Here is a 23,715-nt window from a genome sequence, read left to right as displayed (position 1 = left end):
TACTTGGTTTTGCCCTCTCACTCCTTGTGCTCTTATTTTGTGTGAATTTTGTATCTAAGTATTTCTTGATACTTGGTTTCGCCCTCTCACTCATTGTGCTCTTGTTCTGTGTGAATGGTTTATCTAAGTATTTCTTGATACATGGGTTTGCCCTCTCACTTCTTGTGCTCTTATTGTGTTTGAATTGTTTATCTTAGTATTTCTTGATACAAGGTTTTGCCCTCTCACTCCTTGTGCTCTTATTGTGTGTGAATTGTTTATCTAAGTATTTATGGATACATGGTTTTGTCCTCTCACTCCTTGTGCTCTTATTGTATGTGAACTGTTTATCTAAGTATTTCTGGATACATGGTTTCGTCCTCTCACTCCTTGTGCTCTTATTGTGCGTGAATTGTTTATCTAAGTATTTCTTGATACATGGTTTTGCCCTCTCACTCCTTGTGCTCTTATTGTGTTTGAATTGTTTATCTAGGTATTTTTTGATACATGGTTTTGCCCTCTCACTCCTTGTGCTCTTATTGTGTGTGAATTGTTTATCTAGGTATTTTTTGATACATGGTTTCCCCTTGCACTCCTTGTGCTCTTATTGTGTGTGAATTGTTAATCTAAGTATTTCTTGATACATGGGTTTGGCCTCTCACTCCTTGTGCTCTTATTGTGTGTGAATTGTTTATCTAAGTATTTCTTGATACTTGGTTTTGCCCTCTCAATTCTTGTGCTCTTATTGTGTGTGAATTGTTTATCTAAGTTTTTCTTGATACTTGGTTTCGCCTTCTCACTCCTTGTGTTCTTATTGTGTGTGAATTGTTTATCTAATTATTTTTTTATACATGGTTTTGCCCTTTCACTCCTTGTGCTCTTGTTGTACCTGGATTGTTTATCTAAGTATTTCATGATACATGGTTTCGCTTTCTCACTCCTTGGGCTCTTTATACCTTACGTTTGTTGTTATTATTTTCTATTTAATAGACCAACTTCACAAGCAACGCTTTTCGTGTAGTATAGATTGATTTTTTTTGTGCTGTTTAAATGTAAATTATTAGTACTGCTACTATCAGCGAGAGTTTGTGTTGTTTATTCAACTCTTAATTTCCAACGAAAAAACTCTTATTTTGTTTATTTAAAATAGACAGGGTTTGGTTAATGTGCAGAACATATCTTAAATGTCGCCTATGTAATATACCTTCTGTCCGCTTTTGACGAGTGGGTCTTGTATCTTTGGCCCAGTGTAAATAGAAAGGGTAAAATAAATAGAATAAACTTTTTTCACTATAAAATAATATAAATAAATATAATAAGATAAATAAAATATTTCGTTTTCGCTATAAAATAAAATAATCGAATGTAAATAAAAGTAATAAAATAAACTATATTTTTGCTTAGCTTGAGTTTCCTCTCTTACCAGTTTTTCATACTTTTTGGGTCACATTTACAATCTAATATTTTTCAGATATGGCACCATTCTATGAAGATTTATGCAAAGATCTGGGATGGACAAAAGATTCGTCTTTGTCCGAGAAAATGTCAACGGCCAACAAAGCCAAGCTTGCAGAAATGGACGCTGCTATAGTGGATGCCGAAGAAAATCTTGGTGAAATGGAAGTGAGAGAAGCGAATCTGAAAAAAGCAGAATATCTCAGTAAAATCGGGGATGTGGTTAGTCTTTCAATATCATTTTTCGTATTGGTGAATCGTGAAAGATCAGTGTTGTCACTTATTTGAACTTCTTTCACAGGGGCGTAATTTGCTATGCGGCAGGGGGGACACCTGCCCCTCCCAGACCTCGGTTTACCCTCCCCCCCAGACCGCTGTTTGCCCCCCGCCCTCCTAGCTGATATTTAGTTTCTTCCAAAATCCTGTCAAAGCCAAGATAAAACTGAATTATTCAAGCATCAACGGAAACAGATCAGTTTTCTCAGTACATATTTGCCTTTATATTACTATAAAACACCTTTATAGTACTTTTATAGTACTAAATAGTACCTTTAGGTACCTAATGGCTCATTTTTTAGTTTTCAATGTCATTTTCACTTGATTTGGGAAAATTGGCTCCAACTTTGCCCCCCCCCCCCAAGGATTTTGACAAAATTACGCCACTGTTCTTAACTTCAAATGTTTGTTTTATTTTCTTTGGATCAAGATTTGTCATAAAGAACGAAAAACGAGCAACAATGGGGTTTTTAAGGCCAAAGGAGAATACAGACAAAACGCAACAAAGCGGATATTTTGTGAGGACAAACGCCTTTCATCTTCAGCGCGAAACGGAAAAATATAATCAATGAGAGTGCCGAAAAAAAACCAACAAAATAAAACGCGGAAAGTCAATATGAATGTGAAAAAAACAAAAAATAAAAGATGAATAAAAATCAATAAAAGCCAAAAATTATAAGAATTTAGACCAAATATCGTACAACCATAAAAGTGAGTCATTCACCAATATCCGCGATTTGCAAAAAATCCAAAAATTTGAACTGCCATCGACGGATACTAGCGAATAACTGAGAAATAAAAGAAAAACATTCATTCACTCAAAACAAAACGAACCAGCAATTGAATGAGTTGGAGAACTATGTCATCTGATTTGTGGCGCAAAAATAGCAATGATATAGCTCTAGTCGATATATTTGAAAGGATTGACGCTCTTTTTTAAGGAGTTTCAAGGTAGCCCCCTGAGGCGCTGCTTTGGTTAAGAGTTTATTTTACTTTCCAACTGATTATTAAACAAAGATTGTTAATAAATATTCCTATCTACAACTCTGGGGCATCAATTAGGAATGGGGGCTGAGGGGCATTTCTCCCCCATAGATTCTGTAAAATACCATTTTTTGGTATTCTATTGAAATATGCTTTTTTTGTATTTTCATAGAAAAATAATAAAAAACTGTAAGACTTTCCCCCTCCTAGGTTTAGAAAAGTATATTCCCCCCTTCCCTTCATCGTGAATTGACGCCACTCTAGCAACTCTTTTGTTTATAGATATTTGATTAAGTGGCTATGGATAAAGAGAAAGATAGATATTTTTTATTTATTTATTGATCATTATTCTATCTATTATTTAGTTATTATTATTGTTATTAATTATTTACCTTTTATATATAATCTATTGTAGATATTACTCAAGACTAAAACACTTAATGTTATTGGTATTGTGTATAATTATGGCTGTAATTATTTGATTATGTAGATATGGGCAAATAGATATTATCGCAATTATGATTGTAGATATTTGATGATATGATTATTGATAGAGAGGAGATTTGAACCTTTTTATGCTGTAATCCTATAATTATAATATTAGATTTAAGGACCTCTTGAGGTTGAAAGGATAAGCAAATACAAAAATTATAGATTAACTAACGCCTCTTTTTGTTTCTCTACAGGATCTTGAATAACTAACCTCCTTTTTTGTCTCTGCAGGGTGCAGAATAATGAGCACCCCAGAATATTCGGGCGTAAGGATGCTATTAAAGGAGAATAAAATTGACATTTCATGCAATCTGATTATAGATATACGGAATATTATTCTTTATTGTGGAACATTTGGATAATGCTTCTAGTCTAATGCGCAGAAGCGCATCCAGGATCTTTGTTCGGGGGAGGGGGGGGGTACTAATTTTTTAGGGGGGGGGGGTACATAAAAAAACCTCAAAAAACGCATAGAAAATTTTTTTATGTCCATTTTTGTTACGTATTTACGAGTCAAAAAACATTTTTTTTTGGGGGGGGGTTCAAACCTCCCCCTGGATACGGCCTTGCTGATGCGTCTAACTTTATTTCTCCTTTTCGATTTTTCCTGGTTCAAAACACTACCCTAAACATAACCTGCCCATTAGATTTATCTGTATTTTTTTGCAATGCTTATTTTTCGTTGCTTTGACGAGGTTTCAAGACTCCTGTATGCTATAAACATTTGAGCCTTACTATAGAATTTCCAGGAAATTGCAGAAATAAGTTTCCAAGATCCTCGTTGGGGGAGGTGCACCTCGATAAATCTACAATAGCTTGATATTTACTTTTTTTCAGAATTCATCACAATGAGGAAAGAAAATAACCAATTTTTGGACTTAATTACTTAAGTCTCATCCATCCTCATGGAACGTTTTGGGGTGTTTTTTTTCAAGGTTTCATTAATCAGTGCTCGATACGCTGTTCTATTAGGTACAAATCTGGATGATACGATATCCGTCGAAGTCGTCAACCCACCTCTTACACCTCCACGATTGACGCCCTTCAACTATCCCTATGGGTGAAATTTTATCGTAGGTGAAGAGGAATCATTCTCTTGACGTGCCTGAACAAGAGCAGTTGCTGTCTTTTACCTCTGCACAGGGTTGCGTCAATTGATTTTAGTCGTCTTCAGAGTTCTCAATTTGTGACATAGTCAGTGTATCTAGTTTTGTTCTCCGGCGAATGTATCTCGCTTCGAATGCTCAAAGGTGCGTTCGTTTTCGGTTTTTACTGTCCATGATTGACGCCTATACAGAGCAGTGGATTTAATCAGATCGTTAAAAAGGTGAATTTTTAAGTGGTTTGATTGGTTTCCATAAGTTTGGAATTTTTTTGCAACTAGAGCTGGATAGAGCCAGGTTGCGTCTGGTGACAATTATCAGCCGTTAACAAACTGCCGAGGTAAAGCAGTCGAAGAGTTGAGGAGTTTATAAGGAGGTAAAGGAGTTTCCACTGGCTTGCCATCAATTACTGTAGATGGGGAGTTTGAGGGGTCCTGGTATGACGTAATCATGATTTTATTTCGATTTGCGTTAATCTGCATCCGAAACGGTTTCGTCGCTTAAGAAATGCTGCCTACCTGTCTTTGGAGTCCTCGGGAGGCCATAGTTAGCTGATCAATATAATCAGTAGATAACAATTTGTCAAGCAGGATCCCCCTATTTTTCCCCATACTCGATGGTATATGGTATGCAAAATGATGGCATGTGGGAGGATGCCTTGCAGAAAAATGTTGAACAAATATGGGGCGAGGATGCATCACTGGAAGTAAGGAGCGACATTAAAACTTAAAACGAACATAAATTATTCCGTATATGAAAGGGGCTGTCCCCTCCTCAACGCTTTGCTCTTTACGCTAAAGTTTTTTATTGTCTTACAAAATAAAGTTGTGAGACAGAGTCAAACTTGCGAAACTTTTGATGGGTAAAACTAAACTTGATGTAGCTTATATATTTGGAATCAGCATAAAAATCTGATTCTTCTGATGTATCTATTGGTATCAAAATTCCGTTTTTTGGAGTTTCGGTTACCATTGAGCCGGGTCGCTCCTTACTTACAGTTCGTTACCACGAACTGTTTGAAAATTTGATCAATAGCTGATCCTCCTGGTCGAACACCAGTAACATGAATAGTGATCGCTTAAATTCTCTGAGTCGGTGAGGTAGAGGGATCATTTACACCCTTACCCATTGTCCCATTATTGAATGTCTGGCTTGTGCTGCCTCCTCTTCCCCATTAGACTTGTCTTAATTTGTAAGATTTTTCGTTATTCGTTGTGTTTTCCGTGTAAATCCACTATTTTTAGTTATAATCTACTATATTTATTATATAGTTAAATCCACTATTTTTATTCTAAGCTGTGCACCAATGTAATGTTATGTTCTCATGCCGAAACGAAATCCTGCCTACGTGCCTGACGAAAACGGAGTTGTCATATTCCATCAGTCATTGTTATGCTTTGTCAGAAATAGTCTCCATCGGTTTAGATTTGCCTATTCCAAAGATCAATTCGGTCAAGAAGGCATACTTTTACTTCTCAAGGAGGTCACAGAAAACTACGTTAATGTTCTTCCAATTCCAGCAGTTGCAGGGAGTCAATATGGATTGACGCAGCAACAACTATGATCAAGAATACCCTATTCCTCTGAAAAATCTTCAGTGTGATGTTAATCCGTCATAATGTAAGGGGTCTTCACCAGGGAACTAATTGGCTGGAATAAAAAAAATATTAGAACTAATCCTCTTAAACAGGGTATCATTCTTCACATAAAGAAGGGAAGCTTGGGTATGACCGACCCTCCTCCCTTCCAAGAGGATTCGAGAGGACTCCCTCCCCGAATCTGAATTTTTGACCCCCCCCCCACACACTCACGCAACCTATTTTATATGGATGGGTTTGCGCCCAGAAGGATATCAGTCAGGTTTTTTAAAAAGAGTTTCAGCTTCTAAGTGGGAAAACTTCAGTTTTTAAAGGTTTTATTTAAAAGAGAATAATTCTAAGACTTATGGCTTGTTGTATGAAATTGATAGTCTCTTTTGCTTGATACTTTTCAGGGTTTTTAGCTTTTAATGTATTTATTTTTTCATAGGAGGCAGCCATATCTGCTTTTAGGAAGACATATGAGAAGACAGTATCACTGGGCCAACGGTTGGATATATTGTTTCATTATATACGTCTTGGTTTGTTTACAATGGATCACGATCTTATTAACAGGAATATAGAGAAAGCTCAGATGCTCATTGAAGAAGGAGGTAAAATTATTCATAATTCTGTCGTGTGCCTAATTTGAGATGTCGTGGGCCTCTTTTGTGTTGACCAATAAACAGTAGAAGTTTGAAGTGGCAACCCCAAACATGAGGAACAAGAATATCAGACAGAGAAAAAATGTTTTTCATTAGCAATCAATTTCTTAAAATTATTATATAAACAGGGTTAGTAAAGTATTTAAGTAGGTATTTTAAATATTTATAAAAGAACACGTGATTAAATATTTGTAATTGAAATGTAAAAGTCTCTAAAATCCACGAAAATTATTTGAACACATGTTTGCAGTGCATGTATTTAGATAATTACGCATCACTGAGACATGGCACTGCCATGAATCACGACCTGCCCACATTGTGCACTTTTCTGGATATGCTCTGTACTTGACAAAAGCCAATAAAGGCTATCATACAAACATGGGAAACAAGAGTTTGAGTCGAAGAAGGAGATAAACTTTTTATTTAAAGTAATATTCACCAGTAACTATTACTGCATGTTAGTGAAGAATATTTTGTGTTCATAGATTTCAATGCGGGTTTCGTCTTAGGTTGTGTATTGTAATTTTTATGCTAACTTTTTTATTAATGAAACCCAGATCGCACCTTAAACTTTAAAAATGTCGGTATTAAATCAATCTTATTAAACAAGCAATAATTGTATATATGTCAAAATTTTCTTTTTAAAACGGCACTATATTTTTCTCTCTGAAAATTGGCATACTACATTATTCTGATGTAAAAAAAAGAAAAAAAAAAGATTAGTCACAATTTTGGGAAAATTCGTATTTTCTTACCAACCCCCTCGATATTTTTCGTAAGTCACCTGCTGACTAAAATGAGAGAAACCCTTAAAGATTGAAAGCCTTGAGCAACCTTTAAGAGACGTAATTTGTTTGTTGAAAAATTTGCTTCGACGGTATTTTCTGAACAAGAGTGATTGAAAAGCAATCACGTCATTACTTTTCTTAAACGTTCCAACCTGGGTTAATAAATTGGTATACAACGATTGTTGAATTAATTAGCCGCATTGCTTAATGCTATGTAACAGAAGAGGTTAATTGACCTTTGAATGACAGGAGCAAGAGTTGTAGCTTTGACATTTTGACATCAGTTGTAGCTTTGACATTTTGACATCAGTTGTAGCTTTGACATTTTGATAAGTAGTATTCGCCATTAACACATTGTTATTCTGGGCCGGATTTTCACCTGTCTTTCTTTTTACTGAACAAAGCTCAGTTTTAAGTATGTTTTTCAAATACTTGATTATGAATGCGTAAGATATGTATCTAAAATTTGTGAAAAGCATTTAAAGACACATAATTGGCCCCCATTAATTATATGCACGATATGGTATAGCTGTGCGTGAACATTAGCATGCATCGTTTACCTAGTTTCGGATGAGATTTGATGTGAACAAATACCAAAAAGATGTGTAAAACGATAACCAAAAACATGCAAAACAAGAGTTTGAATGAGAAGAGAGAGAGAGGGAGAGAACTTTTATTCAGCATAATATTCAACGATTATTTAAATCTGTTGTAGTAAATGTTATTTTAAAAAAGTTATGTTAAAAGAGGCCACTGTAGTTGAGTGGATTCGAACCTCCGGGACGAGGGTTCGAATCCTGGTGTAGGAGATCCTTTGGCTTGGGGCAGGGGTCAGTGGCGTGACTCTGCAAGCTCAGCCATATGAGTCTGGGGAGCTTACGATTAAATAAGGCCCCAAGTAACATCTGAATTTCAGACGCCAGGTGAGGCGGGAAAACGCCTTGTCGTGCTGCAAGACAGGGTTGCCACCTGATGACAAACAAAATCACTAGATTTTAGTGATTTGCTGGTTTATTTAGTGATTTTCATCAATAATCTAGTGATTTTTGTCCAAATTTAGCGATTTTTTTGTTTTGGCAATATAAAAAATCACTAAAAGTAGATAAATCACTAGGGGTGTTAACACGGCTACAAGATCAAAAGTATTAAAAATTACTTAAAACAGAATAAAATGCGTATTTCAAACGCTTGAACAAGAATATGTAAATTATGTGTATTTGAAATGCATATGACGTACTTGAACATAAGTGATACCGTGCACGATATAAGAGTAAAAATCTGCATACATTGTGCAATTAGTTTCATAATGCGCTCGATACTAAACACACACCAACAAGAAGTGTAAAGCGGCAACTGCAAGCATTTGAAACTAGAGTTTGGGTGAGTGAGAGAGAGATTTAATTTTTGTTATTGCACAGGGGAACAGACGTTAAAAATTATTATTGAACCAGTAATAGTGAGGAGTTATAACTCACACGTGAAACCTGAGTGAGTGATAGAGACTGTTAAATTTTTATCCAAAATGCTGCCCAGCATAAGGAATTGTGCAAAGAAAGTTTTTAAAGTGTTAGAAATATTGAAGTTAGTATTTCAAAAACTCGATATTGAATGTGTAACTGAAATGTATTTAAAATGCATTAAAAGCATTTAAAGACATGTCTCAAGATGTACATACTCAAATAATTACTCATCACTCGTTACATGCAGGATATAGGACTTGCATGCATCGAAAGCAAAAGTGTTAGTGTTAGAAATATTGAAGTAAGTATTTCAAAGAACCTGAAAATGAATTCGTAACTAAATATGTATTTAAAATGCATGAAAAATATCTAAACACATGTCTCAAAATCAATATGTTCAAATAATTACTCATCACTCGTTACATGCAGGATATGGGACATTCAGGAATCAAAATCGATATGCATCGTAGACCTAGTTAAGGATGTGCTTGGTTCTAAAGCAAATAAGAAGTACAAAACAGTAACTGCAATTGTTTGAAACAAGAGTTTGACTGACTGAGGAAGAGAGAGAGAGTTAAAATGTTTTTATTCAACTTGGCTGCAAACGATAAAAAGTATAATAATGGAGAAAATCTGCTGAGGCGTTATAACCCCAACACGTGAAACAAGAGTGAGTTAGAGGGAAACAAACGTTTATTTGAAATGCTAATCACAGTGGCGTCAATCGGAGGAATAACTATTTGCCCCTCCTAAATTATGAAAAACATTTTTTGGGTTATTTTCATTGAAAAATGGCTTTTTTGTATTTTTATTAAGAAAACCGAAAAAAAATTGGCTCCCCTTAGATTTTGAAAAATATTCTTTGCCCCCCCTCATACATTTTTGTGCTTTGATGTCAGTGGCTATTGGCCAACAGCAAGTGTCTGAAAAGTCTTATAAACGCTAGAAAGCATTGAAGTACGTAGTATAAAAACTTGAACATGAATGTAATTATTGTGTAATTTAAAATACATGACAAGTGTTAAAAATTCTCTCTCACAAAAGTTCTTGTGAAAGGGCTCTTTTGATATCAAAATTATGTGTGCCTTGTCTTTGATCATTAAAAAGCCTTTTCTTAAATGACAGTACAAAAAAAAGGAAAAAATCGAACATTTTTTTCTGCTCTTTTTGAATTTTATATTACGTATATCATAACGTCTTTGAGTTATGGCAGCCGATTTGACAGATTGGGCCCTCTGATGAGCCTGAATGAAGCAAAAAGATTTCTTTTTCAGCCAATGAATTATCTAAAAACCTTCAAGATGTTTTCCTTAAAAAAGACCATGACCAAAGACCATCTTTTTTCTTTTCTTTTTTTGCCAAAAAAAAGAAAGATAAAGTATACTTCAAAGCCAAAAATACGGCCATACACACAAAAAACCACTAATATTATAAACTTACATCAGCGATAATCAGAAAACACTTAAATGAAACACTTCATTTACTTAATGCTAGGATTTAATAGGTTGTTGTATTATTTTCTTTTTTCGATGTCTATGTTTATTAATGACGACCCGGCTTGCCCTCGGGTATTCTATGGATTTTGTTTTAGTTTTCAGTTGTTCTCCTTTGATTCTTGGTAGTCATTTTTGGGCATGCTCTCATTCAAATGCCAGTTTGTTATAGCATCAATGAAAGAAGCTTTTTTTTCTTTTTTCATGTTTGATTTAATATTGAAATTGTCTGACTTGTTTAATATTATTCATCATTTTTAATTTCTGTTTTTTGTTGTTGTTGTTTTTTTGTTAAAAAAAGAATTCGCTATGTCTGCTATGTAAAAACTGTGCCAAAATTGCACTATGTCTAATGGTTCATTAGACAGCGTAATATTAATTTTGATAGATCAGTTTGAAAATTGCTTTGAAGTTGCGCTGAGTCGTGGCTCATTGCTTGGTTAAGCCCCCCCCCCCCTCCACATGATTTGGAAATAATAACCTCAAAATTCTTAAGCATTCTTGAAAAACTGAAGAGGATGCATCTATGTAGTTTAACACCGCCATCTGACTTAGACCAACACTCGAAAAAATATAGCTCTTTTTCTTCGTATAGGTTACTGGGATAGGAGAAATCGTTTGAATATGTATAATGGTTTTTATTGCATATCAAATAGGAATTTAGGACTAGGGATAAAGATTTAACAACTGTTCAACTGTTTTTCAAGTCTGTTGGCTAACTGTATTGCACGAAGCTACGAGACTTCCTTAGCTTACTTTGAATGTAGAAAAATAGTGATATAATCGGGACTACAATGTTTCCTCTTTTTTGTTGTTTGTAGCCAGAAAGGGTAAAATTTCACGACGAGCATTCCTGCATAAGCAGAGACATGAGGGAAAGGCTTTGTGCCAAATTTCCTGCTTTGTAGGTCCTCCAGGGAAGTTCCCCAGGGGGAAACATAGAGGAATTTCCAAAGTCAGGAAATTGAGTCTTGCTACCCATTATTTTCATATTTGGTTAAACAATGCGGCATATTTGTTTCGAAGGGCGTGTTTGCCATGGCCTGGACTCCTATCTAGTCGGGATCGACACTTGAAGCAGTATAATTTATCTCTAATTTTCTTTTCATTGTATAGGTGATTGGGATAGAAGAAATCGTCTGAAGGTTTACAATGGCTTGTATTGCATATCAATTAGGGATTTCAAGAAAGCAGCAAACCTCTTTTTGGACACGGTTTCTACGTTTACCTCGTATGAACTTATGGACTATCAAGTATTTATCAAATATACTGTCTATGCTGCAATGGTCGCTTTACCAAGAAATGAGCTTCGTGATAAAGTAAGTACTAGACAGCTATGTAAATAGAAAAAATTCCCCTTCTTGGTGTTCACTGCTTACGGTGTAACGGTCGCCTCACCCGGGACTGATCCTTGTGGTAGATAAAAATTGTGTGGTTGTGTGTAGATACAAATAATTCTCTTTTTTACTTTGTAAAATCAACCGGGTTTACGTCAAAATTGTAACTTTTTTTGCACTTACTTATTTTTGGGCGTTTGAGTCGACCGAAAGAGAAGTACGTACACAACCTGCATTCCAAATTTCTGCATGCATTCCAACTCGCATTACTAACACTACTGCTTCTTTGCTTGATAATATTTTTTCATCGTTGACCTTGGTCCAAAATTCTGTATTGACGAGTGATATCTCAGACCATTTTACTGTTTATTCCACGTATGATTTTTCCGATTCGTTGCCTAGGAGGAGCCAAGGAGCTGGTTTTTCCTCTTTAAAATGTGATGATTAGGGTATGCATCTTCTAGGTCCCGGTTGGCGGGTTGTTTGTGGAGTATTTCTGAAAATGAATCTGATATAGATTCTTTGTTTAATTCGTTTTATGATTCTTTGAAAGAAATTACCTTGGATACATGTGATGCGCCCCAATCGAATCCGGCATCGAAAAGAACTACCCCTTTGAATCCTTGGATGACTCCGGGACTCCTTAAAAGTTGGAGGAAGAAAAATAATCTTTGGAAGGCTTACAGGTCCTCTAAGCCATCTTCTCGTGATTCTCGACTTAAACTTTTCAAAGCTTATAGAAGAGTTTACAATTCGCTTTGTCTAAAGGCTAAATCGTTATTTTATTACAGAAAATTCTCGCGTGTGGTTAAGACATTAGGAAGACATGGCAAGTAATCAATTCTGTTATCAGGCCATCTTCTCAGCCTCCTTCTGTCCCTTCTGTATTGTGATGGAAGGTGAAAATGTAGAGGGTGAGCTAAAAGTTCAAGATGCGTTTACTTCCTATTTTGCTAATATCGGCAAAACTACAGCCTCTTCTGTAAGTCCTTTTTCTTCTGTACTTGACTTTAGGTCTTACCTTGAACCGCCTTATCGTAAAGCACTGTCATTGGAACCTGCCTCTGAAGCTGAAATAGCCAGAATTGTCAATGGTTTGAGGGGTTCTTCATCTTCTAGCCCAGAACGTATTCCGACTAAGGCTGTCAAGTTCATTCTTCCTGTCGTCGTCTCTGCCCTCACGAGACTTACCAATCTTTCATTTGAAAATGGTGTTTTCCCTAGTGCTTTAAAGCGTACTCGCGTTATTATTCTTTTTAAAAGTGGATCAAATAATGTAAAATTTTAGTAAAATTTTTGAAAAAGCTATGCTTTTTTGACTTCTTGATTTTCTTAATTCTAAACACTTTTTTCATGATTTTCAGTTTGGTTTTAGGGCGATGCACTCAACTGAGCATGCATGTGCAACTCTCTTGTATTATTTACATTCAGTTCTTGACTCTGGTCTGATACCTGATTTTTTTCTTGATGTACGAAAAGCATTCGACTCATAACACACAAGATTCTTCTTTGGAAACTGTCCCATATTGGTATAAGAGGGAATGCTTATCCTTGGTTTCTATCATATTTATATAGTCGAGTGATCTCGGTTGATCCGCACTTTTCTAACCCTTCTGGAATAGAGTTTGGCGTTCCACAAGGACCTGTCATTGGGCCGATACTCTTTTTAGTCTACATCAATGACCTTATTAATGCGGTTCAAAATTTAAAACCTACCATTTCCTGTCGTCTTTGTCAACCAGCATCTGTCACTAATTGTGACAGGAGTTCGTCCTTACCGGATGCATTTATTGCTTTTGCTGATGACAGCACTCTTGGCACAGCTGGTAGAACTGAGTCTGATCTTCGTTCAAAGATGATAACCCTTTTTGAAAGAGTTTTCCAATGGTTTCATGTAAATTATCTTGCCTTAAGTGTCGGGAAGTAATATTTTCTCATTTTCTGAACACATATTTCCAGGGTCGATTCTTAGAATTTTGTTCTACAGCCTAGTTAAGTCTTATGTTTCATATTGTTCCGTTATTTGGATGTCAACTTTTCCTTCGTCTCTGATGCCACTTTCTAAACTTTATGATAAAGCAAGGACTCTTATTGAAGAAACTAACCGATCTCCACTTACACCCTTGCTTGATTTGTAACATCTCTATTTTCTTTCTTGTTCCTCTTTCATTTTTTTACAGTTGCACAGCAATCTTTCGGCTGTTCTATGTAATAATATATCTTTTGTTTCTGATCAATCAAAGTATCATCTCCACACTTCCAGCAATTTACAGATTCTTCTTACTCCATTAGTGAGGTCTGACTTCAACTCTCTGACAACTTGCAACACGATTTGGAACACGCTCCCTGAGTCTCCACTAAGCTGAGTCTCCACTCGTTTGGTATTTTCAAAAATTATGTTGGAGAATTTCTAGCTAGTAATTAAGTTTTTCTCTGGTTTCTCTTGGAGTTGATGCCTCTGGATTGAGTTGTATATTTATTTGAGTTGGTGAAATCATGCGCGACCCCCTGCCTAGCTTGTCATTTTGGGGATTATTAAGGTGGGCGATTGGATTTTTTTGGATTTTGTTTATATTTGTACTGTGTTGGTATTTTTTTTCTTTCCTTTTTTTTCCCGGCCATGGAGTCTTATTTGGGAGATTGTGTTGAAGTAGTTTTTGTTTATGGTTTTTATTGTTAAATAAATAACTCAGAAGGTCAGAACCGCAAAAAGTCAATATTAACTTAGCTCTTTTATACCAAAACTAGCAGCAATGCGTGTCGAAAGACACGGATAATAAAACTGTGCCAGCTTTGCCTCTCACAGAGACTACTGTCTTGGCTTTGCTCTAATTAGCCATGGCTTGGCTCTGAGGTCTTCCATCATGTTGATCAAACTTGATGGCAGACTCCCCGTGAGAGAGTCCGACGAGTCATAAAATCTCTGCGAGAGGCATTTGGCCTCGACCGAGTCCGTTGATCTTTGAATTTGATCAACTTGGTGGGAGACTTGAGAGCCAAGTCATGGTTAATTAGAGTAAAGCCAAGAGAGTAGTCTGTGTGAGAGGCAAAGCTGAGAGCAAAAAAAGAGAGAACAAACAACATGTATTTCTTTTTTTTTCAGTGAGGCTCGGTTAAAAAAAAAACCTTTAGAGACCTCTACAATCTGATCACGTCATTGCTTATTAAACTTCATTGGCCGTTTTATGATACTATGCCTAGGAGACCTTAGCACTTTCCTGTACACATGAGGGAAGGGGGGCTAGGTGTGGGATTGCAAACGGCGATGAAAATATCTCTTAATTGATAAAGGAACCAAGTCTTACTGAACAAAATCACTAATTTTGTCCAATTTTTTTTTCGGGTAACTGCCCTAATTATAAGAGAAAAATCTTTGATGTGTGGGAAAATATCTTCTTTTTGTGGGTTGTTGACTCATCGGGTACCATTTAAATGTTGTATATATATTCTAAATTTTGATTAAAGCCCTTTTAACCCATCTTTCTTGCAGTGTCGTTATACAAAATTAATCTTTATCGTAAACAACAAGGTTGAGAGGAAAGGGGTGACAGCCCCCTCAATTTTATGAGATATCTGGATCCAACAGCCCATGAACGAAGTGTAAGTAAAGAGCAACTCTTGGGAATAGAAACTGAATCTCTAAAAAATGGAAGGATTCTTAGCCGACAAAATTCTTGAATTCGAAAATTATCCGTCAAAAGAATTAGCATAAGAACATTGGCAGGATATTAGAAGAACTGTTAACGATCCCCAAGAGGGGCAGGATTTTGATGAAAAATATGCCATGAAATCCAACAAGTGGGTGTAAACTATCGGGATATGACTCATTCGAATGGAGAATGAGTCATAGAACCCTAGATTGGGGTTTTAGGTTTTTTTACATAAGAAATGAGCTCATGCCACTCTAAGTGCTGATTTTTGGCATTTTGTCGTGTAAAATACCAGTTTTGGTCCGAATAGGGTACAAATGCCATCGAGCAAAAATCATAAGATATCCAATTGACTGAGGACCTTAAAATGCTGTTTAAGTAATCTTCCAGTTTTAGAGGCCATATCGGCGGGTGGTAGAGCTTCGTTTCCAAACGTATCGCTCTTTACTTTCATGCTAGTCTATTGACTTTGACATTGAAACCCGTGCCATTGAAATATTTTTGCCTCTGAATTACTCGGACTATCTGTCTTGGCTTTTCTCCTACAATTAGCCAGTTCTGGATGCCTACTGCAAAATACTTGATTTTCAATTCAAAATGAAAATCAATTTTTGTTTTTGAAAAAGAAAAATGAATGAACATTGCATAAGGTTTGTCTAGTAAAAGTAACAATTAGAAACTATTGCATAGTTGCGCGTCAGCTTTTAGAGTGGTGGCTAGTGGGTCTTTTTTTTGTGGGGGGGGGGGTACCTAAAACCTCAAGAAGTAAGTTTTAACTCAAATTTCAAAATTCCCATGAGAGATGGTTCAGATGAATATGAGGCGGGTAATGGGGGAATTACTCCTTGACATTCCTTCACATGGAGAATGGTATTTTGATCAATAACACGGACGAAACGAGCAATGTGAGTGCTTAGGGGTGAAGATAGTTTGTAAGCATCGAAGAATTGTGATAAAAAGTTGAACTAAAATGTAAATAGGGGGGATAAGATAGGGATGACCACCTCCCTGTTTATTTAAGAGAACTCTCGTTTAGTTTGAACAGCGAATTTTGAGTGAAAGCATAATTTTCAGTTTCAAAAGAAAACTTTTTTAGTTTGAAAAGTAAATGGTCCCTTTTAATTCAACTATTGCTACACAAAATCCAACCTTAAGTGCAAAGACTGGGGGGGGGGGGGCTAAAGGTATAGTAGCTCCCCTCACATTAGGATAACTCTAAATATGATAATAAAACCGGACACAAATTAAATATTTAAAAAATTATAGTTGAAAGAGGTGCTGGAACCGGGTGAACAGTCTTGAAGCTAGCAATCCCCCCCCCATCAGTCTCTGCATTTTACGCTATCATCTGACATCTTTCTCCTGTAAATCAGGAATGAAGGCTAACACAGCAGCAATGTATTGAAATGTGTTTTCTTTTTCAAGATGTCTCGAGAATAAAAAGGCTTATTTCTTCACCTTTCTTAAACAGTAAAATTTTGTGTCAAATTTTTTTTTAAAGACAATAGGTGAATACTAAACTTGTAATTCCCAACCGACTATATTTGTTGCATCCTAAGAGCTTTCAGTACAGCACTAGGTAAATTCTATTATAAAATGCGGGTGTCGGGGGGTGGCGTCAGTTACCCTTCATTTACAGGATAATTTTTGTCCGTTTAAGTTTTAATGTTACTCTTTAATTTCATTGGAAAAAGAAGTTTTTTTCAACTTTTTTATTTGTTAATATTATAGAAATTTAATATATTTAATATTATATAATATTATAGAAAGATTTATATTAATGTTTATTTATGCATTCTTTCGTTTCTCAGGTTGTGAAAGGCTCTGAGATTCTGGAGGTGCTTCATACTCTTCAAGAAGTGCGTGAATACCTTTTCTCTCTTTACAACTGTCAGTACGACCGCTTTTTTAAGAACTTGGGTAAGCTTCTTTTATTATCAATGAGCAGCTGATTAAAAGGGGGGGGGGTCATTTTCATCTTCTTCTTAGAAAAATTTCAACGTGGATCACCATGTCAGTAACCATCTCAGCCGAGTTCGAAACGCTTATATCCTTTGTCGTTTCTTAGATGCTTAACCTTATTTCCGACGGTTGTCGTGTAAGATTAATTATATATTATACTAGCTAGATTAACCATCTAGCTAGTTTAAGTGAATGATTCAAATTATAAATATTGCTTTTTTCATTTTTAGAAGAAGTATTTTTAAATATCCCCGTTGAAACTTCCCCATCCTACAGCGATCAAATTAAGATTTCTTTTCTTTTAAGACTTAGTTCACTTTTATTTAAGGAAAGTAATTTATAATTTGGTTCATTGAAAAGTATTCTACACTGAGACTAAATTACTTCTTGTGACTCCTGGTTGAACAATCCTGCTCTCTAGACAGTGAACCCACACTTCCTTGCAGCCGACTAGAGCCAATGTTGTTTATTGTTAGAGATAAATCGCAAAAGACAGAGCATGAATTCTATGCCCAAAAGACGAGAAAAAAAAATAATAGCTCAAAAAAACATAAAGCTTAAAATAATTTCTTGGTTAAGTGGCAAAATCATATTCATACATATACAACGCTTCACTCGACTGCTGACTTTTTAAGGCATTCATGAAGTTATCGATTTATTTTTAACAAATTTTTGAAGTTTGTAAACTTATTCGTAAAATTTTCTGAAGAATGAGTTCAAATATTCTGTTTTTCTAAAAACAAAAAATAAAGGCTGTTGAAAGAGGCAAAGTCACTGCTCCTTGGGCGTGGTCATCCACCCCTGGGCAGCCGACTAGATCCAAGTAAAGCAGTATATTATTTAATTAAATTTTATATTATTTAATTATTAAATTTTATTTAATATACTAAATTTTGTTTGTAACTTCTTTAGCTCAGCTAACAACTTTCTGAAACTTTACCAATGATATTATCTTTAATTCGTCTCCCCTCATGCACCACACAGATTTTTTTTTTCTGATGTAAAAGCTATGTCGAGATTTTTTTAATTATCAAACCTGAATTCATCTCGAGGTTTTTAGGGGGAGGGAGGCTCAATAAAGGCGTTCTTTGGTCTTCGAAATCCCAGATTGTAAATACAAATTATTTTGTAGATCCTTGCGTTTTTGCTGGTTAAAGACCGGTGTGCTGTTATAAGGCGCGTGACATTATTTTAATGGCTTTTGATAAGGCGTGCTCTCGTTTAAGAGTTCGCCTTCCTTCAAGTGCTGCCTCGTTGTATATTCTTTCAACATTAAAGTTCTCTGACTTTTTTAATGTTATATGATTTATTCATTGAATCTGTCAGATACTTGACAATCAGATAAGCATACGCTTTCAATCGAATTATTGTTCGTTATAATTTGTTCGTTATAATATTGTTCGTTATTGTTCGTTATTATATCAATAAGGGAAGCATTTTTTTTATTCTTCTTCTTCTATAAAAACTGTCTAACTCTTTTAGTGCTATTCGTTATTTCATTTTTTGTCAGGTTATTACAGATTCTCTTAGTACTTGGCAATCACATAAGGGCACATCCTCATTAAAATTGTTCTTTGTTGTAGTATCAATGAAGTTAGCAGTTTTTCCTTTTTATACCCTTCTTTTACTATTAAAATGGTCTGACGTTTTTAGTTGTTAATCATTTCTCTTTTCTGTTTTCATTTTTTTCGGCAGATCTTTGCAAATTTTTCTACGCCTGGTAATCAGGCAAGGATATCCGTCGTTCAGGTTTTTACTTGTTGTAGTATCAATAAAGGAGGCGATTTTTCTTTTTAGAGTCTTCTTCTAATATCAAGACTGTCTGATCATTTTATTTCTTCTTTTCTTTGTCTTTTTATGCCGGATCTTTATAGATCTTCCATGGTAAAAAGTGTTCTTGAATTTCATTGAATTACATTGGCGCTAATGTAAAGGAATGTTTACATTTTTGAACATTTAGGTGCGATATTTTGTTAAACAGAAATCATTTGTCTTTTTTTATGTCAAAAATAGACTATAATATTAAAAAAATACAAAATCATTTTCTAATGCATATTTTAAATTCTTCTTCTTTACTTTCTTTTATCCAGCGGTATTTGATCCTCCTTTCTGCGTTTCCTCTTCTTAATAGGTTGGTGATACTTCACGTAACGGATAGAATCAAACCGGTTATTGTTTCCTTTTCGTACTCCTGAAAGAAAAAAAAAATCAATCCTGTTTCTTTCTTCTTTTTTTTATCTAAGACTCCTTGCTTATTTGTAATCTAATTTGTCCCTATTTCTCTATTATTCCTTCACTTTACTACCTATCTATCATACCTCTTACTCGATGTTCCATAGCTTTCCACTTTTAAAATTCCTCACATGCATAATTTTTTCGCTTCTGGTACATTTTATCTACCTCTCTCCTAAAAACTTTTTTTTTCATTCATACGATTCTCCATCCATTAATTTACCATACAACAATTTTAAAATTCTCATTCTGGCTACCCACGGCGGCAAGGGGCTGCTCCCACTCATTAGACCTATAACATATAACATTAAAATACAAATTTACAATGCATATACGTGTTTGTACTTTAAAATACATTCGCTTTTCTTATAAAACTTTAAAACACTTTTCACTATATTTACATAATAAAAAAAAAAAATATAAAACCATTTTTTTAATACATAACATTTCAACACACCCTACTCTCGCTGGGCCTTGCGTTGTTAGGTAGCTACAACAAGCCTAAAAAAAAATCTCAAAAATCCAATATTTCACAATCCAAGTGAAACGTATCCCCCTCAACATATAAAATAAATTCCACTAGTTTAAAGTAAATTCCAAACAATCATTAAAAAAATTACTTCAAATCTAAAATCTATAATCTAAAAATTCATAAAATCCTATACTATTTCTGCATTCCCTGACAATTTGCTCAATTTTTTTTTTCATAAAATAAACTCCACTGATTCAAATCTAGCTCTTCAAACCTAAGACCTCAAATCTAAACCCTACAATCTAAGTCTCAAATACTTCAAATCTAAACTCTATAGATTTTTTTTTTTACATCATACAAAATCCTATATTATTTCCATAAAACTATATTCAATCATAAACCCCATACATTCTAATTATTCAATTAAATTCAATTAAATTTAAATCTTACCTAATATATATACTTAAAAATACTGAACAAATCCCGAAGCTAACTATTATAATCTAAAAATTCTAATTAAACTCTAAAATCAAAGTCTTCATTAAAAGTTCGAAATATTTAACTTAAAATCTAATCTTATTCCATAAATATATATTCCATCTTTCTTTTATTTTTTATACCAAAATTAAAAACTCCTTTTTCTAATCTTCTACCTAGATCCTTACCACAAAATGAAAAAACAAAAATCATACAAATATAAAACCTTAAACCCTATAATTTTTTCTCAACTTTCCTTTGATTATTATTTTCCCCCCTTTTTTTTAACAACAAATCCTTGCCCACCAAGTCACAAAAACTATTCCCTTCTACTTTATACCGAACACGTCCTCAGTTTTTATTAAACTTCATAATCCTTAACCTTTTCCATTCTGTTTCCACACGATATATTACATCATAATCTTCCTTCTTATTTTCTTTTCGCTCCCACGTGCAATAACAAAAAAAGCGATACTATATACACTATTGTCCTCGTATAGGCCTCATCATCTACTTTTAGGTACACAGCTTCCTCTAAATTAATTTCATCTTTTTTACCTGTAACACTTGCCAATAAATTCCTCAGTCCTGCTACATTTGCTTCTTGTTTTTCACATTCTAACATTACGTGATATTGCGTTTCTAGTTTTTTCTCGCTAAGTCCATTACTACCACTCATATTCATCTTTATCTTTGACTCCTCTGTGGGTAACAAATTAGGCACAAATATAATCATATGTTCTTTAACTTTTGGTGGTATCAGGCAACTTTCTAGTAGCATGAAACTTTTGTCCACCTCTTCTTGACTGTAACTATCATTTTCAATTATTTTAGTTTTTCTTTTTCAAGCCTGCTTCTTTTTTCATAATATTCCTTAAGTTTTACTTTGTAAATTTTTCCACTTATCTCAAGCGACATTCCTAATTTTTCTATTTCTTAATAGAACCACCTGTCTTAATGGAACAATGATACTTGTATTAAATTATGATTGATTTGGGTTCAAAAATTTTATTCTTTTTTCGTCAAAAGGCAAAATCATCGATTATAGTAAGCTTTATACATATATAATTTCATCTTACGAAAATAATAATTTTATCTTGTGAAATGCCCACGGATAGATGAACCACGAAGAGGTGAGAGACAAAAGCTGATACGGATTATTACTAATTGAATAATTTTTCTTAATTGGGAGTTTCATATTTTTTTTTTTTTTTTTTTTTTTTTTTTTTTTTTTTTTTTTAGTAGAATCATTAGCAACATCATCTCTAAGGTTAGGGATAATAAAATGAGTAATAAAATTATCAAAATTAAAATCATTGATTATACTAAGCGTTATAAATGTTCACTTTGGGTATTTTAGAAGGCCACACTGCCTTTGTATGACGTACAAATAACAGTTCAAGTTGGGATAAATCTTTTTATTTGACAGTGAAAAACAATGACAATAAGCTTTGAATATTTCGATCACATATACAATGACCGTCATTAGCAGATTTACTAAAGTAATACAATCAAAGCCAACGATATTTATACCAAAATTTGGTATAAACTGATATAAACTTAAAATATATAATTGGTATGTAAAATTGATGTAATATTGATATTTGGTATAAACGATATTTCTACCAAAACATGGTATAAACATCGTTGGTTTTTAACTTTAGTCTGTCTCATGGGCGCCCATAAGCTGAATTCCAGGGGGGGGGGCAAACTTCGTCTAATTGCTACTTTTAATGCTATATAATAGAAATCTCACAACAAAAACATAAAAATAAGGCAGCATCATTCAGCCAGGGGGGCAAGAGCCCCCCCTGCCCCCCCATATGGGTGCCCATGGTCTGTCTGAAGGTCACTGTAGGTGTGATTGAAATATTCAAATTATCTTATGAAAATAATTTATCTTGTGAAAATAGAAACTTAGGAAATATTCATGTATACACGAAGTAATAAAAGATCATAGAAGTTGGGATGGATAATTAGTAATTGAAGAATGAGTGTTCTTATTTGGGAACCTTTTTTTATTATTTTTTTTTTAAGGTGGATTCAATAGCAATATTGTGTCAGGAAGTGAAATATAAGATTACGAGAGATACATTGAAAATAATTAAATAAAAAAACTGAACAAGAAAGAACAAAACCACATTTTTTTAATTTCTGGGGGACGAGAGGGGCGAAGATCACCTCTAGGAAGTTACCACAAGTACTCTTTTAGTCGCTGAGTTTTCAGAAAAAGTCATACAGGTGTAATGCAAATATGTTAGCCTAAGTTAGAAATTGTTTTTGGAGTACTAGATGCCTGTCCCTGGGAAGAATCAGATTTGACTATTTGAACCCTTTGCTCTTATTCGCATACTTCTTTTCGTTATAGCGCGCGTCGAGCAAGAAATCAAGCATGACAGATATTTTTCACCACATTTCAGATATTATGTGAAGGAAATGCGAATTATTGCGTATAATCAGCTGCTTGATTCCTATAGAAGTTTGACCTTGGATTATATGGCTAGAGCGTTCGATGTCACCACTGAGTTTATTGATAGGTGTGTTTTTGAGTTTTGTTTTATTTCGCTTCTCCTTTTTATTCTTCTTCCTTTCCTTCCTTTATCCTTCGTCTTCTGCTTTCGTCCTTCAAAGAAATAGACACTAGAACTTCCACTGGTCCTTTGACAAAAAAAGAAAATAAATGCAAAAAATATAACAATAATATAGAATCCAAGAATCGATTCTTTTTCAAGAATCGACTAAGAATGATGGTTTTCAATTGACTAAGAATGATAAAAGAGTGAGTGTAATTGATAAGAGTAAAACATTATAAGCGTAAGTACTTTCCTGTTAATAATAGAGCAGAAAAGTGAACCTCTATGAAGACACTGAAACCGGGCTGAAACTGTGTTTTTCGCCGTGAAAGGATTGGCATGACCACTGACTATTTCACTGGCTGTGGAAAGGGAATACAATTCCCTTTCCTCTGGGAGGTTTCTTGGCCTTTATCATTGCTTTGAAACACGGACAAAACGTAGGCTTGCAGCTTTGATTAACGATACTCTGATTAACGATACTCTGATTACCGAGACTCTCATTCACGATACTCTGATTAACGATACTCTGATTAACATTACTCTGATTAACGATACTCTGATTAACGATATTCTGATTAACGATACTCTGATTAACGATACTCTGATTACCGATACTCTCATTCACGAGACTCTGATTAACGATACTCTGATTAACATTACTCTGATTAACGATACTCTGATTAACGATATTCTGATTAACGATACTCTGATTAACGATACTCTGATTACCGATACTC

General features: G+C 34.6%; 1 protein-coding gene across 3 annotated transcripts in view; it reads left to right on the top strand.

Annotated features, from left to right (window-relative positions):
* Rpn7 (regulatory particle non-ATPase 7) overlaps nucleotides 1-23,715 on the top strand; it is a 58,108-nt gene that overhangs the window by 31,196 nt on the left and 3,197 nt on the right. For all 3 annotated transcript variants that reach the window (XM_089096973.1, XM_089096974.1, XM_089096976.1), the window contains exons 3-7: nucleotides 1,451-1,656; nucleotides 6,318-6,480; nucleotides 11,389-11,591; nucleotides 17,071-17,179; nucleotides 22,771-22,939. In XM_089096973.1, the coding sequence (XP_088953099.1) occupies nucleotides 1,451-1,656; nucleotides 6,318-6,480; nucleotides 11,389-11,591; nucleotides 17,071-17,179; nucleotides 22,771-22,939 (850 nt within the window). The remainder of the gene's footprint in view (nucleotides 1-1,450; nucleotides 1,657-6,317; nucleotides 6,481-11,388; nucleotides 11,592-17,070; nucleotides 17,180-22,770; nucleotides 22,940-23,715) is intronic.

This window comes from Artemia sp. Qi Xiang Cuo, chromosome 11 (assembly GCF_049724085.1).
Source record: "Artemia sp. Qi Xiang Cuo chromosome 11, ASM4972408v1, whole genome shotgun sequence".
Taxonomy (NCBI): Eukaryota; Metazoa; Arthropoda; class Branchiopoda; order Anostraca; family Artemiidae; genus Artemia; species Artemia sp. Qi Xiang Cuo.
This window is presented reverse-complemented; position numbering and strand designations above follow the sequence as displayed.